Source organism: Acyrthosiphon pisum, chromosome X (genome assembly GCF_005508785.2).
Source record: "Acyrthosiphon pisum isolate AL4f chromosome X, pea_aphid_22Mar2018_4r6ur, whole genome shotgun sequence".
Classification (NCBI taxonomy): Eukaryota; Metazoa; Arthropoda; class Insecta; order Hemiptera; family Aphididae; genus Acyrthosiphon; species Acyrthosiphon pisum.
The window spans coordinates 52,960,870-52,978,288 of NC_042493.1; the positions used below are offsets into that span (position 1 = coordinate 52,960,870).

Genomic DNA, 17,419 nt, shown 5'->3' on the forward strand with positions numbered 1-17,419 from the left:
TAGGATATTACCAAGTATATTTAATGAAATAATTGTGAATAAAGTAATTTATATATATAAATATGTTGTATATTTATAACCTATTTATACGTGGAAACTTGTTTAAATTTTTCAATCCTTAGCCATAAAAATTGAACAGTTTATATATTTTCAACGTTCAACCACAAAATAATTATGAAATTTTAAATTTGATTATTACGGCAGTCAGCATGTGCTTCCAAAATTATTGATTATAAGCTGTTTTGAGTGAAATTGAAACAAAACGATTGTAGTAATAATGGTAGCTAATGGCAACGGGTCACACGCCCGTCTGTCGCCAGGCAACCATGCCGTCGTCCGAAATCAATAAAATCACTTAGATATTAAATTTACCGATGAGCCGGTATAGTGCAGTTTTCATGATTAAATATAATGTCGTACACACGGGTGGTGATTTTGTAGGTGACATCTCACTTATAACATTAGGAATACCTAAAGCAGGTTTTACATTGGTATAGTATTTTAGTAAATAAATAGTAAATACTAACATAATGCAAAAACTTATGGATAATTTAGGTATAGAAGTAGAGTAGGTACTAGAATACTAAACAATAAACATAGATATATTAGAGTACATAACCACTGTGGTAAAGTACACACTACACGCTTTGCTGACGTCCAGCACTATTATTTTCACTCTACTTTACTGCTACTTTTCGGGCAAACATTTCTTTTTTAGTATAGTCTATTTTAGTATAGGTAGATAAACTTATGAGAAATCTTGTATTAAATTTTCAAATCTTAGATTTAAAAAGAATAATTTTTATGAATTTCTAACTCAAAATAGCTTGCACATTTTCGTGATTTTGTCAAAATTCGAACAATGATTATAAAAATAATTGTGATTATGTTAGTAAAAATATTCAAAGTAAATCGCATGTATCTACGGTCATTTTTTTTAGAGTTACACCAAAAACCCAAAATTACCAAGTTATAAAAACTGATTTTGCGTAAAAATTCCCGTTTTTCCATAATTTTTTTTTTTGTTTTCTCGGCAATTTTGAAAACTATTAGGAATTTAAATTCGAACAAGTTATTGTTTAAGATAATCGAAGCATTTTTATTACTGTAAAAGATGATGACTGACGAAAAATAAAAAAAAAAACCACATCATTGTAAAGCAAGTTCATTCATAGCTCTGCTCAGATTATCAGAATCTAAAATATTCAATTGTATTATAAATTATAATTATAGTATTTTGAAGTCTAACATCGATTAAAACATCGAATTAATTATATAGTTGAACGTTTAACCGATGCTAATACAAAATACAAAATCGGGCTAATGACATCCGGTGGTTTGGACGTCTATCGATCGATTTATTATTAGGTATTATAAAACTCGTCCTTCAGACTACAGTTAAATCCCTAGATATACAACAACTAGATAGCTGTCTCATTCTTGTCATCGAAGTCAGCCACCATTTACAAAGCAGGCAATATTTACAAAATAATATTATCACAGTATATATTATGTATATAAATCAATGTAAAATAAATGTTAACATTGCCTGTTTTATAAATGGCGGCCGATTTAAACATTGGTCACAACTGTAGTATAAATACGGCTATATAGTTGTTGCATATATCTATGGTTAAATCTACTGCGGTGGTCGGCGGAGCGATGTGGCAACGCTGCGTTGCGTGAACGTGGTCGACGGATGAGTGCTCATGCGCACGCACGTCCGGGCGGCGGGCACCACCTCGCCGCCTATCAACACCTATCTAGTGGCGTCAAAATATGTCGCGGTCCGCGCTCCACGGGCATTCTAGTGCTGCGGAACAGTAGTATTACGACTTGAGTATATTTTAGTAGTAAGTAGCACTGAGTTTTAGTCACCGCCCAGTGATTACGACAATAAACATTATATTTTAAATTAATATTATATTGTTTTACAGTGATGTTACGAACAAAAACGATATACAAACTGTTGCATCCGGTTTCTGAACACCCGCAACGTCACAATCGGTAAGACACATAGGCGTGCGCACGGGGCGAGCCGGTCGAGCGACCAGAATCTTTTTAGGGGCATAGTAAAATGTTTGTCTATACTTATTATAAATTATAATAATATGTTTGAAACTTTTATTTGTAGTGAAAGTGAAATAAAATAACAACTATTTGTGTGTACCTCTACATTAATTTTATTCATCTAACAAAAACATTGTGTACAAAATATGTACTATGATTAAATACATTAATAAGTTGGTTATAATTTATAAATAGTATACATATACATGGTGTTTATTTAATTATAAGCCGAGTGCGGACGACCGTAGATACATTGCTCCACGGAAAAATCTATACTTTTATCGCTTTCAAATAGAAGACCGTAAACAGACTGACCTCTCATTTCTCAATAATCTATTCATTATTCAGTACCTATGTTCAGTTGTTAACTATTTACTGTTGTCACTCAGTCACTACACACTGGCCTGTTAGAGTTTACTGTTTAATAATATTTATATTAAAGTTCGGTGAATTAATATGGTGAGACATTATTATGATTAATTTTATTCTTGCCAATATCGGTCGTATTTATATCGTTTTAATTTTAACATTAAAAATATATGTCTAGAAATTAGCACATATTATATGTTGTGTGCACGTTCAACTTGATTATATTTTTACATATAAATATTACACTTTTCATATTACACAAAATTTACATTTTACATTAAGAATGTATGTAAATGTGTAAAAAAAAATAAAAATAGGGGCACTGTCAAAATATTGGGGCACTAATTCTATCAGGCTCGACCGGAAACTGAAGTCTGCGCACGCCTATGGTAAGACAATACCGTATTTCGTCACTGCCATTACCACTCGCCACATCTACAACAATATTTATTTTAATGTGAACCGACGCCGCATGCCGACTTGGCGTGCAAGAGATTAAGTAGTGCTTTCTGTTTTTTGTTATTATTCGTGCTGGGATGGCGTTCCCGACGGATCCGTTTTGGCAGCAGGTATGCCGTTTTGCGAATAATTACTTTTGCTTGTGGGGGGGGGGGACTTAGTTGTTCTGGGTAGGGGGAAGGCTGTGCAAAATTCGTTGCTGTCCATAGACGCCGTGATGACGTGATGATAACAATATCGTCACCAGAGGCGACGAAAGTCAGTTTTGTCTATACAAATTTATGTCAGAGGAAAATAAATGGTTGGAGAATATTTTTGTAGTTCTTGTGGGCGTTTAAGCTTTAAAAATAATTATATCATAGCCCATAGGCGTTTCGAAAGACATCGGCACCTCTGAATTCTGATAATTAGGATCGATGCGTTTTTCCTATGTTTATAGATTATAACGTTTTTTAAGGCTCAAATATCTAGGCTAAATCTTTGATTTTGACTATCTCTGAGCAAATTATAAAGAAAAGTATCGAGGCCTAACTAGAAAAAAGACTAAATATGGCACTGATGTTGACTTAGATATGTCTAATCCACTTAGTAAATGTATCTGTCTAGTATAATATATTAATATCTAGTAAAGATTTATCTTATAGTATTGATTATATATTTATACATTATATTCGTAAAGAATAAAGATGTCTCACGGTCAGCATTTCACCCTACGCTCTAAAGCTCTTATGGACAAAGCCATTGCCATTGCGGGGCCCAGGGCAGAGTAAAATGGCAGGGCCTAAAATGTCATATCGTCAGTTGGTAGTTGCATATATTTAATATTATGTTATAAACCAGCTACTACCTAGGTATAAAAGGGCAACGCGCAAATAGACTTAAAAAAATAGTACCTTGTACTGCAACAATATGAATAAGTAGATAAATAATCGATAATTAGGTAGGTACAATATAAAAATAGGTGGACAAGACGTGTGTACCGCTCTGCTGTACAGTAGGTGTCAAGCATGGCGTTGTAAGAGAGGTGATATATTTGAATTACATTGATAAATCATTCATCATTGTATACGAAAAAATATTCTGAGGGGAGATGTTGTATCAGTCTAGAATACTTGTATAATCATATTTAATAGTTAAAAAAAAATATTTCTCCTCTATAATTAGCGTGACTTTCCGGTGAATTTTTCAGTTTGATAGAGGTACACAAGTTGTTAGAAACCTTCTATTGAAATGTCTTTTGTTAACTACCTATGAAAAGAAAAACTTTTATGAATTTCTAACTGAAAAATAATTTACAAATTTAAATAATGTCTTATGGCTTTAAATAGCTCAAAAAGAGTCAATATTGTTTGGTAGTATGGAAATAATGGTGATTTTTAACAATTTGTGAAAATTTAAGGTGTCTACGGTTTAAATGTTTGAATTACAATAAATTATCAAAAATTGATGGATCCAATAACTTAAAAATATTAAATATAAAAGCTCATAAAAAATTAAAGTTACTTTCCGGTAAACATATTTTTTTGTTTGAGGTAGGAACATTTGTAGGGAATCTTCAATTATAATGTCTAGTGCTAGGCTACGAAAGAAAAACTTTTATGAATTTCGTAAATAGTTTGAAAATTTTCGAAATTTCGATAAATTTTGTCAAAATTTGTACTTTACACGTATATAAAAAATAATTAAGCCTATGTATTTTTACTTCTGTTAATGAAAATTATAAGGAACCTAGCATTAAATTTTCAAGATTTTTGAAAAGATTTTACTAAGGATAATTTTAAAAAATTAGAAAAATGTCTCAATGCTATAACTAGCTCAAAAATAGTCAAAATATTTAGAAAGTGTTTTATGGGAAATGATAATATAAATATTTGTTGACAATTTCAAAGTTCTACAGATAATATTTTTTTAGTTAGGTACAGTAAAAAAATAAAATCTTTTTTTGAAAAATTGGTTTTATTTAAAAGTTACTTCTTTTTACGTTTTTCTCGACTAGACATTTTTTATTTTGACTTCCCGAAAAAACCGACTAGTTTCACTTTTTTATCAGTTGCTATCTCGAAAATTGGAGCACTTTTACTACCCAAAATGTTGCTTACAAAACAGAAAAAAACACATCATTGTAAAATCAATACATTTTTTCGCTCAGCATAGAATCTAATATATTATTAACTAGCTGATCCCGTGCACTTCGTTGCCCGTTAAATGTACCAACTCTATATGACTCGAACTTTGTACAATTCGTTATTTAATATTCGGTTTATCGTGTTCTAAATGCATCTTAACTTTTCCGTTTAATATCTTAAAATCTTAAAATTTCCGGAATAAAAATTCTGATTCGCAGCAGTATATTATCAGGTAGGCAATCTACCTACGGTAGATCGCGGACCCCGTACTGTTTGTACGTAGGTGTATGATTTAACTCTTAAGTATCAAAATTATACCAAGTTTGTCGTATTCCACCTATGGTGGATTAATATAATCAATTAATACAAAATCCTAAATTCCTAAATTAGTCTGTCTTCTTCCCAGAGGTTTAATCTACACGCAAACATTAATACCAAGCTGAACCCGTGCCGTGTTTACTCCGTTGTCCGTAAACAATTGCAACTTAAAAAAGTTATGATTGTTCAATTGTTTTTGGGTGTAACTTGCTTCAATGTTCAATAATTTGATTTAGTGCTAGCTTGTACCTGATCTGTCCAAATAACCAATGGAAACCAATAATAAATAAATACTGATTTCTACTGTAGACTGTAACCAATGGCAACTATTTTAAAAATAAATAAAAACAAAATTTCCAATTTCCATCGTGAATCTCAAGATCCCTCTCAAGATCCCTGTTTGAGCACCTCTTTAAAATGCAAATTTCGACAAATCCTTTCTTAGTGCCCGATGAAATTATTATTAATATCTATCCTCGAAATTTCAAGTCGATAACTCAAATAGGTTCGGCTTTCCGTTGATTATTGGTAAAGTACACTTTCCTTTATATATATAGGTACATTAACATTTCTACGTCTTAAATTACCAAATATGTCAATAATATCATTATATTTTAGTTAGTCAGCATTTCTTTTTCTATAGATATTATATAGCTAAGTTGGTGTCTTTTTTCGGGATAGAGCGCTTCGAAGATATAGTTATTTTTATAATTTTCAACTTTGAAAATGAATTTTAATCATATTAACTCGTTTAAAGTGCGATACATTTATTTGAAGGTCAATCAATATAAGTAGGTAGTAAAAATTACAACAATTGAATGTATTAAATATAAATGATACATTTTTTTCTCATTAACTTGACTTTTTTATTGTATCTATAAAATCGGGGCCTGTACAACTGTGGCGAGGGCCCCTGATGTTAGGGGGCGCTGATGTTAGTAGGTATTTTTATGCTTAACGCATTGGTGAAATCAGAATTTACCTATCTTATTAATTATAACAAAAAAGTAAAAAAGATAGGTAAATTGTGATTTCAATAATACATTAATCATAAAAATTCCAAGCACAAAAAAGAAAAATTCCAAAAAATGTTACTTCTTAGTATTTGAAACTTAAAAAGATGATTTTACCAAAAATCGAGCATTTTGAATTTATTTGCCTTAATACCTATATTATAATGTATCAATAATATTCTCTTTGGTAATATTGATATTTATACATTATTATAGGCATGTAAGTTGTAACACATTATTTACATAATTTTATATTTAATAGTTTATAATATACAATTTGATAGGTCTTCGATCTTACAGCATGAAAGGAAAATTAATGCCTAAAATAAAATACTTCATTTTTCTTCGCTCAAATTTAATTTGAAAGTTACGTTCAACATTGTATTTGTATATTGATTAATAATGGACTTATAGGAGTTCATATGGAAACCAAAGTTCTGTTTGAATACTCTGATGGACAAAAGGACTAGTTATGACTAATGGCACTTTGATTAAAAATTATTGTAATTTATATCATACCAAGCGATTTTTTTGTCAAAATGTGTTTTTTTGCACAATTAGTTTGATGGTACTTTAAAAAAAAAAATCACTCTAACTTAATTTGTTAGTTATGATCGATTTTTAGAAAAATAGGGTTTTTGAGTTTAAAACAGGAACTGGAACCATACCAAAATAGAACGGTTTTGGACCGAAACCTTTTGAAAATCTTGGGACCTAAACCGGACTGGAACCCTTAAATATATTTTTTTATGAACTGAAACCGAAACCTATGTTTTGATGTAGAGGTTATTTTGGTTTTTTTTTCGGTTCCAAAATCCAATAGATATTTTATCTTTAATAATAGGTATAATATAATAATAAAGTTAGTTATTACTTATTACTTTTTACTAATAACATATGATTATAATATCATAGATCTATAAAAGCTTATTAATACTAAGAAATAAGAATATCTTAATATGATTATGTGTACCTACTACAGAATTATCATAAAACAAATTCAAAAACCCAAATTCTAATTTTCATGTACCTAATCTATAACAAGCCCGGTACCTACCTGTGTTCAATAATGATCAAAATAATCAAAATTCGCAGTAATTAATGTAGAATATCTAAAAATTATAAAAATGTTTACGTTTATAAGTGTCTCAGAGTAATTTGTCTTATAATTGTTACCTAACTAATATGTCTGCAGGGCTGCAGTAATAATATTAAATACTTAATGTGGGTAACATTAACTCTTTTCTCTATAGAGTCTATGCTCTGTACGACCATAGACGCAATTTCAACTTTTGACTTGGAGGGGGGGGGCTGAATATATTAAACGCAAGCAGACCATTGCAATATGGCATATTAAATTGTATAACCTAGGTTTTTGGGGGGCTATAGTTAAGTTTGGGGGCTTAGCACCCCCAAGCCCTCCCTCCCCAATTGGCGCCTATGTGTACGACTGTAGTACTACTGTCTACTGACTGTTCTCTCGTCTCCGTTACAGTTAATGTTGTTAAAATGATTCTATATAAACAGTGCCGCAACTAGGCTTTGTGGGGCCCTAGTGCAAATTTTATTGTGGGGGCCTTCTTAAAGGCATTTTGTGTTTTGAGGAGCCTCACTTAAGTGGTAAGGAGGCCCATTTGCGGCACTGGATATAAAACTTAGACACCTGGAAAACCAATTATTAGTTGGAATAAATAGATTATTTGAAAAAAATTATAAAAAAGAAATCCTCAGGAGTAATTTAGCTTACTAATCTTCTAACTATATAAATGTGAAATGAAAATCTCTCTCAGGATAAACTACTTATCATATCTTGATTTATTTTTTTGAAACGAAAAAGTATTTTACAGACAAGGTTTTTACGAAAGAAAATTTTAGGAAAATTTAACGGAAAAGTACAGATCCAGATTTGCATGTAAAAAATACAATAGTTGCACCATCTGTCCAGAAAAAATTAACTGAATAATAAAATATAAATCTTGTTTATTGTTGCAGATTAAAATAATAATAGTGTATTATATATTGGTTGCTATTGGTTAATCAGGAATGTTTGTTGATTTGTATCATTATTTTTTGTTAATATATATAAATTAATGTTTGAGTGTAGATTAGACCTCTGGGAAGAAGATAGGCTAATTTAAAAAGTGTTAAATTTGGTTTATTTTTATTCATCGGATTTTAGTACGGTTAGGTTAGAATTTTGTATTAATCTGCCATAGGTGGAATTAAGTAAAAACGACAAACTTGGTATAACTTTGATACTTTAGATTTAAATCATACATTTACTTCCATAAACAGTCAGTAAATTATATACATTTTTTTTAAAAATTGTTTTAAGACCTATAATTAAGTTTTACGTGGTCTATAAACAATAACGTAAAAAGTAAAAATTGGTGTTTTTTTTACAGAAATAAACTTGGTTTATAGTCATTTTAAATCCAGCATTCTTTATGACACACCCTATAATTATGATTTAGTAACATGAATTATATTCTATTCAACCATCAAATTCCATGAGTGGTATTGTTATATTAATGAAAATATATTCAACAAATAATAATATTAAAATTAAATAAAATGTAATTTAGATTGTTTTAAGTGTATAATTATTATGATTTCAGGTGAAATTGTGCTTCTGTGATTCATTCATTGAGTCAGCAAAGTAAGAGATAAGACATAAAATTGTTTTATTTTTCTGTACATAAATTATTTAAAATAATTATCACAATAACTTTATTTAACCTTTTAAATTACTAGATAGCTAACTTATCTAAGAATTAAGTATTTAATTTATATACACTATTACCATGGATAACTCGGCAGATAAGCAAATTACAATCGCAAGAGTAAGTTTAATTTGTATTTGGTGATACCTACACAATGATTACATATTATACCTATCATGTATAATATCAATAATACCACTTTTATTTATAGACATTGTTCAATATTGCTCACGGTTATTTGAAAAAAATAGACATTGATGATGAACAAGAGATCAAATATGAAGACGATGAAAAAGATAAAACAATAAAAAAAGACATTCAACAAACAAAAGATGAAGAACTAAATGGATATGGAAAAGATGACAACATATTTGACAAAAAACAAGAAAAAAACAGTGAATTGGATAATGACATAGAATTTTACTTACAAGTGCAAGTCGATTCAAAATTTCAACAACAATTATGTACAAATGTACAAAATAAAGACCTAAAAAACCGAAATCCTGAAATAGAAATAGAATTAAAAATAGAAATTCCTCAAGAATTTGATAATTCATATCTGAAAAATATTGATAAAGAAAAACATTTTGAAGAGGAAGTTAAAAAAAAATCAAAAAAAAATAATGAATTTAATAAAAAAAAGAAAGAGAAGATAAACAAGAACTAATGTATTCAGAAATAAATACGGATTCAGAGTTTCGACATGGTATAGAGAGAGAAATAAGATTAAAACACGATATAATGTAAAGAGAATGTACCTGTAGATTTTGAAAGAAAAAATATTAATTCTTTAAATACACAAGACCCAAATACAAAAAGGAATTGAAATTAAATCACAAGAGAAAGGTAATAGTAAAGTTTTACTAGAACATGAACCACAGGAACAGAAAAATATACACAAAAATATGGAGTCTTATAATAGGTCTGTCAAAACAAGGATTGAACGACTTATTTGTGAAATACCTTCAAACGAACAAAATATCCAAGAAGAATATTATCAAGAAATTGAAGAACTAAATAAAGAAATCCGTGAACTAAATTTGGGTAATCTTAAAAAAGAATTAAACATAGACATTTTAGAAGAAAATTCTAAAAAGAATCATTTTCCCACTCACGTAGAAATTTTAAAAAATGTCTATAGTTCATTTATCCAAGATTTAAAACCTTTTTATGATAGATTAGACCAATTAAGCAATGACAAAAAACAAACAAATGTACAACACAAATTGAATGACAAATTCTTAAAAAAATTAGATTTATTAAAAAAAAAATGTAACAAAGAAAAACGGGAAGGATATCAACAAGTTGATAATAAAATAATACACATAGTTAATCAAAATGTAAAAGTGGTAGAAGAAAACAAAAAATTTGAATTAAAAGATGAATTAAAAAGAGGGTTGCAAGTAAATCATGAAATCGAAATTAATAGGAATATCAAAGAAAAAGAAACACAGCAAAATTACTTAAGAGAAACACAGGAAAGAGTTAATGGAGATGAAAGAATTAGAAATCAATTTGAAGAAATTGATAGAAAAGAAAAATTTCAACATTATGACTTAGTTATACAATATAATCATGAAATGTCACAAGAACTAAATGGACATGCTCAAGAGGTTTTAGGTAAAACAATATTAGTTGACTTCTATGAAGATGCAGTAAAGAAATTTATGTATAACTATGATAAAGAAGCATTAAAAAAAAAAATTATGTAAGGAGGAATAGATGTAATCAACCAAAATCAAAAAGAGGAAAATAAAAACATACACGTTCAATTAGAATTTTTTAAAAATGTACTAGTTGAAGAAGAATTACGGGAAAAAAATGAAAAACAATTACAAAATTATACTGAAGAAGAAATGAACAAAGATTTCAATGTAAAATCTAAAGAAAATGAAACAGAGGTACAAGAAGATTCTGATGTTGAAATAGAAGAATTTGAAGAAGAAATGCAAGATCATTCTGAAATTGCAAATAATGAACATTTTGAAGAAGTACATGAAAATTCAAAATTTAAAATTGGAGCATTGGAAAAAGCAATAATAGTAGATTCTGAAGTGAAAATTGAATATTCTGAAAATGAACAACAAGAAGATTCTGATGTGGATATTGAAGGCTTTGAAGGAGAAATACTAGAGTTTCCTGAAGTTAAAATTGATGATTTTTATGAAGAATCACAGGAAAATACTGATTTGGATACTGAGGACCTAAGTGATGAAGAATTTAATGACATAAATGAAGTAATAGAAATAGTTGAAGATATAGAAGTAGAATCTTATTATTCAATAGACGATTATATATCTTCGGATAAAATACCTACTTCAACAAACAATGAATTTAATTTAAAAATGGATCCAAATTCTAAACTTACATATAATGAAGAAGAAAACTTAAAAATCTCATCTGAACCTACAATATTTACAGAGCATATTAAAGAGAAACAAATATTTTCTGAACTTAAACATCAATTAGATGAACTATATCAAGAATATAAAGGTTATGTGCAAAAAAAAGTGTTTAAAGAATTAGAACAGGAAATAGATGATAAACAGTTACAAGAAATGGAAAAATTTCCAAATACGGTTAATGAAAAAGACCTAAAAACTGACAAAGATTTTCAAAAAGAAATTGATGAATTACAAAATGAATGGTGTCAATTAAAACCAGAATTTATGAGTGATGTACCATTAAGTTTTGTATATGATAAATCAAGCAAAAAATTAAAAAAAAAAACCATTCAATTTGTTTGACAAATTACATTCTATACATAGTCAACTATTACACAAATTTTCTGAAAGCAAAAAGTGGCCAGAGAAAGTAAATAAATAAATAATTATGTTATTTATAATAATTAGGGCTTGTAACTTGATGCTCTTAAAAAGTTATAAATATGCATGCATTTATGCTCTTAAAAAAAGTACAAATAATCGCTTACTATGTTTGTTTACAAAAATTTTATAAAACTATAAACATTTCAGAGTTAATATTTTTAGAAAAGTTAAATTAATATAATGTGACTATAAAGATATACCTATATCTAGGTAGGTACTCTTAAAATTATAAAAATGCAAAATACCTACCTAGGTACTAATATATATTTGTACGTCCTTAATTCATTCTAAAATAACTCTAAATAATAAATAAATACATAACTTTAAATATTTTATTTTAGTAAAATTCTTCTTATTATTAGAATTATACATACATTTATGTATGGTTACAAATTGGATATCGACGATGTAATAATATTATATAAATATTACTGTTTTTTTTATACCTAGGTATTTGAAAAACATGATACAATATAATATGAAGGCAGTGATTGCTCAAAATTAATGTATTTATAATATATATATTTTAATTTATACATTTTTAAATATATTGTGTCATCATTAATCTTCAATTATTGTCTAAACATTTAAAAATTAAGAAATATACCTTTAAAACTAAAAAAAACAACATATTTTTTAAAAAAATACCCATTATATACTTTTAATATTTTTTCTTGTAGTGTCTTGAAACTAACTTCTAGCTTACTAAGTTATAAATCTAATAATCCACAAAAAAACATGCAAAATATGCAACACCTTTTAAACCCTATTAATAACCATTAAATCATTTTTAATTTAATTTATTTTAGAATTTCCAACCATCAAGTTTGCTGGACGTTTTATTTGATGACCCTACCGCATTCAAACCTAACGTGTTGGTGATTATCTTGCACTCCATAAACCAAGGTTATTCAATAAAAATTAACACAGATAGGAATTCAAAATCACCGAAAGATTATAGTTTCAGCTATTATGAAGACACAATATTGGAACATATGGAAACTGAACATATACCACCTGATTTATTGGAATTATTAGTTACAGCTAGACCCAGATTATTTTATTCTAGATGTGTTATTGCTGAAATTCATGATCAGAGAGATGAGGTTCCAGGTCGTGTGTATAGGCTAATACTGCGTCCTTCTACTATGGTAATCTATTTGAAAATATAAATTTCTGAATTATAATTTAGAAATATATTTTTTATATTAAGTATGATTTTTATTTTATTTTTGAATTCATCATTTTATTACAATACTTAATTACACTTTACAGTCCATTCAGAGAGACATAGACCTTATAATTACTAATAATAGTCATCCCACTGACAACAATTATTGGTCAATTGATAGAAGACTAGGCCTAGAAAGTGAAATACTTAAAAGAATATATATGGTCATGTGTACGGATTCATCGCCTCTTGCTGGCCTAGTAGTTCAATTACAGCATCAAGTGTTAAGTCGTCGTACTATAGTACTGAATCCACTTAAGAGGAAAAATAACTTTTCAAAGTCAATACCATTGAAAACAGATTTGTACAATGAATCTAATGACAACTTAAATACATCAATGTTGTCAAATGAACCACAAGAAGGATCTTCAAAATTAATGGTTGGTTGAAAATATGTCTTGTTACACCTAAGAGGCTAGGACCTAACAGTACCTATGCTTGTATAGTAAAATTGTATGCATTTTAATTTTAAGTTAAACGTATAAAATATTGATGATTTTTAATCTTATTTACTTGGTTAAATTTAATAAATATTTATGTTTAGGATACTGAAAATACAAATATTGATAACTATATCTTATGGAAATTTGATTTTCGCATAAAATCATTAAACCTTTTTAAAATGTTTATAATGGTCATACCAAGAACTCTAGAATTTTCCATGTTATTGTGTACAAATCCAAAAGTTGATTCTATTGAAAATATATTACGGTATAGATTTTTTAATGATCAATTAAATAAGAAGTATTTCAAAGATTTTTATTTTTACACTGTGTACAGGTTTAAAATACAACCTCGACAAAATGAATTGAGGGACTATATTAATATTATGTTAAAAATTCTTCAACAAAGAATAAGTTCTGAAATAGAAGTGGTTCGGAGATATAAATTTCATGGTAACTCAACTCCTCATTCATTAAAGAGTGTTCCATCACCATTCAATGATAATATTTATAAAGCCAATCATGCAGATATAAGTCAGGTAAATTTTAATTAAGGTATAAAAAAAAAATGTTATATTTATTATATTACCTATTTAAATATTTGGTATTAAAAAAAAAAATATTTTGTTTAAATTTCAGTTAATAGATATATTTATAAATAACTCCCATATTAAATATACACCTATAAATGAGAATTTGGAAAATATGTGTACACATAATAATGGGATAACTAAATTTGAAAATGGAAAAAGCGATTCATCACTAATGCAAGACAATTTAGATTCTGGTACTCAAAAGACTAATGAAACAAAAGAGAATTATAAAGTAAGCATACAATTAATACAATTAGAGTACTAATGACAAATTAATACTATAATTGGGATTTTATCTCATATTTGTCATCTACTTAAGTGTTCAGGGTTTTAAGTACTACTTGTGCAACTTTTTATCTATTCTCACATTAATTTCATTATCAACATTGATTGAAAATAATCAAATTAGTTAAAAGGTTATTTTTATTAATTTCAATCAATGTTGATAATGAAATTAATGTGAGACAATTAAAATAATTATTACATGATAATATGTAATAATTATTTAAATACCTATGATGAGGGTTTTATAAATATTGTTAATATTTTAAATAAATCAATTTTTATAGGTTCTCCAGACATTAAAAAAAGTATGCTGTTTTGTGCAACAAAAAAGTTATCAACATATCCAGACAAATTTTTAAGTGAGTTTTAAAAAAAATATACTTAACCTAATTTCAAGTATAAACGGTTATTAATTTACTAATTACAATAAAATAAGAAAATTGTTCCATGAGAATTGTTATATTACAGGTTAATATCCGATTATCGATTTTGTCAAAAAACTAAATTTGCGTGAAAGTTCACATTATTCCTTATTTTTTATTTTGTTTTTTTTGACACTTTTAAAAACTGCTGGGAAATTTTAAATTTTTACTTCTTGAATATACCAACTATATACACTCAACCACCTGAAGAGTTACTAAAGTTGTATATCGAGGCATTATTTTGAGTATTTATGACTAACACAAACAATAATAATAAGAATCACAATACATTTTAATGTCAAAACATTCATTGCTACGTTACCTACTCTCTGAATCTATTATATTATATAACCAAACCCAACCAAATTTGTACAATGCAATATTGAAAATACAGTGAAACCTCTATATAGTGGACAGCCACGGGGAATTAAAAAATGTCCACTATAGGGAGTTGTCCTCTATTGAGAAAACCTCTACTTAGTGGACATTTATGAGAAATTACTAAAGAGATATTATATGTATATTGTATGTATGTATTAAAAAATTTGTATGTATAAAAATGCTTATAAACATTTTTAATGATTATGTACAATAAAAAAAAATCTGTAATTTTTTTTTGTGTACATTTTTTCTGATCTTCACAATGAATTTGTAAATTGGCTACCATTGATAAAGTGAATAGGAAACCCATTAAGATCGGATAAAATATGGACGAATGTATAACAGATAAATATAGTATTTTTATTACTTAAACGTTTTCGATATGTACATGTATTGTGTCCATATATGGGAGGTAATTTTTAATTTGGTACCAGTTTATTGTGTCCACGTCCACTATTAGGTGTGTCCAGTATTAAGAGGTTATAACTCTTATTATGCAAATACATTTTTGACGGGGAATTTAGAAGTGTCCACTATTGGGAAGGGTCCACTATTGAGAGGTGTCCATTAATAGAGGTTTCACTGTAATAAGTAATACATGGATTTTTTTTTAATTAGTCTTATTAGTAATTAGTATTGAATTTAACAATATAATAAATCAGAATTTTATTCTATTTATACTTAAATTTTAACATAATATAATGAAATATCATGAAAGATTTCTTTGTTAGAGTAATATAATAGCATACTATTTATTATGATAGTGTATCTTACTTGATTTTTTTTAATAATTGACATAATTTTATAGTAATAAATATAAGAATTAATTATAATATATTTAATTTGACAGATTTATCAAATTTGGATTTAAAAGACCAAATAGCTGATTCATCATCATTAAAAACTACAACCATACCAAAGGACATTTTATTTTATGAGGATACATCTTTTGAACCATCATCAACATTTGGTAAATTTCTCTGCTCAGAATCTAAAATATTCAAAAAACCTAATTCTATATTCAACAATATTGAAAACGATTTTCTTTTTTTTTTTAATTAGTCTTAATATAGAATTTAATAATATAATAAGTTGGAATTTTGTTCTATTCAAACCTAAATTACTCTAATAGGTATAATAAAATATCCTAAAAGCTCAAATAATATAATACCATACATATAATATTTATTATTTATTTTAGTCTCTTACTTGGTAATTTTAAATTGTTATCTATGTCATAATTAATTTTTTTTAAATACATAATTTCATAAAAATAATTATAAAAATTTATTTATTATACATTTAATTTGATAGATTTTTCAAAAATGGATTTAAAAGACGATATAGCTGATTTGTCATCATTAAGTAGTTCTATGATTCCAAAATTTAGTTTTCTTACAACTACTATACCATTTGAATCAAGCCTCGCATTTGTATTAACAAGTTTATCGGTTATTAATTACTAGCTACGAGCATTAAAACTTATATGGTACCAATTCAGTCCCCAAGTTTTGGTTAAATAGCAAAATCGGACAGCTTGTCTTTACAAACTGATGCAAATTTGTTAACATCAACATTTAGTGATGATGATGATATTTATACCAATATTGAATCATTACCAGTTATGCAAACAAATGATATAATAGATTTGACAAGCATAGATGATATTGCAGTTAATTGGTTTTGTTGTTTAAATTCAATAACACCCACAACATATTGTGACTATCATGTTATGAGCCCAACTAAAAATATATTCACAATATTTTAAAAATCTGCATGCGTAGAAAATAGAGGCATTTACCTAATATAATTTAATATTTACACAGAATAAACTGAACCATGAGATAGGTTTTTAAATCATATCAATTATCTGTTAGATTCATAATTTGTTTTAAGAAGAGGTTGTCAGCGCAATATTTGTTTTCTTTCTCAAACCCACGCACAACATAGATAAAATGCTTTCACCTAAAATTGTTTTTTATGATCATTGAGTTATCTTAGAGTAAAATTACCTATTAAAAAAATTGTAGAGGATAATAAGTTTAAAAGTATAACATATTGGTTTTATTATTTTACTTTGTATTTGACTTTCATAAAAAAAAAAGTTTTAATTTAAATATTCTTTGAATTGTTTTTGAGACAATATTTAGGCAAATCG

General features: G+C 27.5%; 3 protein-coding genes across 4 annotated transcripts; all 3 read left to right on the forward strand.

Annotated features, from left to right (window-relative positions):
- Nucleotides 1-1,644: 1,644 nt before the first annotated feature.
- LOC100569575 (protein SQS1) lies at nt 1,645-9,774 on the forward strand. 2 transcript variants are annotated; one of them, XM_008182181.3, is made up of 5 exons: nt 1,645-1,853; nt 1,938-3,008; nt 8,974-9,014; nt 9,110-9,198; nt 9,290-9,774. In XM_008182181.3, exons 4-5 carry the CDS (start codon nt 9,160-9,162, stop codon nt 9,743-9,745), a joined length of 495 nt encoding a protein of 164 aa, XP_008180403.1. In that variant the 5' UTR covers nt 1,645-1,853; nt 1,938-3,008; nt 8,974-9,014; nt 9,110-9,159; the 3' UTR covers nt 9,746-9,774. The 2 variants fall into 2 exon arrangements, with proteins under 2 accessions (XP_008180403.1, XP_008180406.1); XM_008182184.3 differs by having other exon boundaries at nt 1,938-2,007.
- A 209-nt stretch (nt 9,775-9,983) lies between these two features.
- LOC115033134 (myosin-J heavy chain-like) lies at nt 9,984-11,825 on the forward strand. The gene is made up of 2 exons (XM_029485190.1): nt 9,984-10,350; nt 10,876-11,825. Exons 1-2 carry the CDS (start codon nt 9,984-9,986, stop codon nt 11,823-11,825), a joined length of 1,317 nt encoding a protein of 438 aa, XP_029341050.1.
- An 11-nt stretch (nt 11,826-11,836) lies between these two features.
- Nucleotides 11,837-16,365, forward strand: LOC100569481. The gene is made up of 8 exons (XM_029487091.1): nt 11,837-11,892; nt 12,716-13,057; nt 13,182-13,517; nt 13,682-13,848; nt 13,918-14,119; nt 14,220-14,405; nt 14,743-14,817; nt 16,112-16,365. The coding sequence occupies exons 2-7, from the start codon at nt 12,902-12,904 to the stop codon at nt 14,815-14,817; spliced, it is 1,122 nt and encodes a 373-aa protein (XP_029342951.1). The 5' UTR covers nt 11,837-11,892; nt 12,716-12,901; the 3' UTR covers nt 16,112-16,365.
- Nucleotides 16,366-17,419: the final 1,054 nt, after the last annotated feature.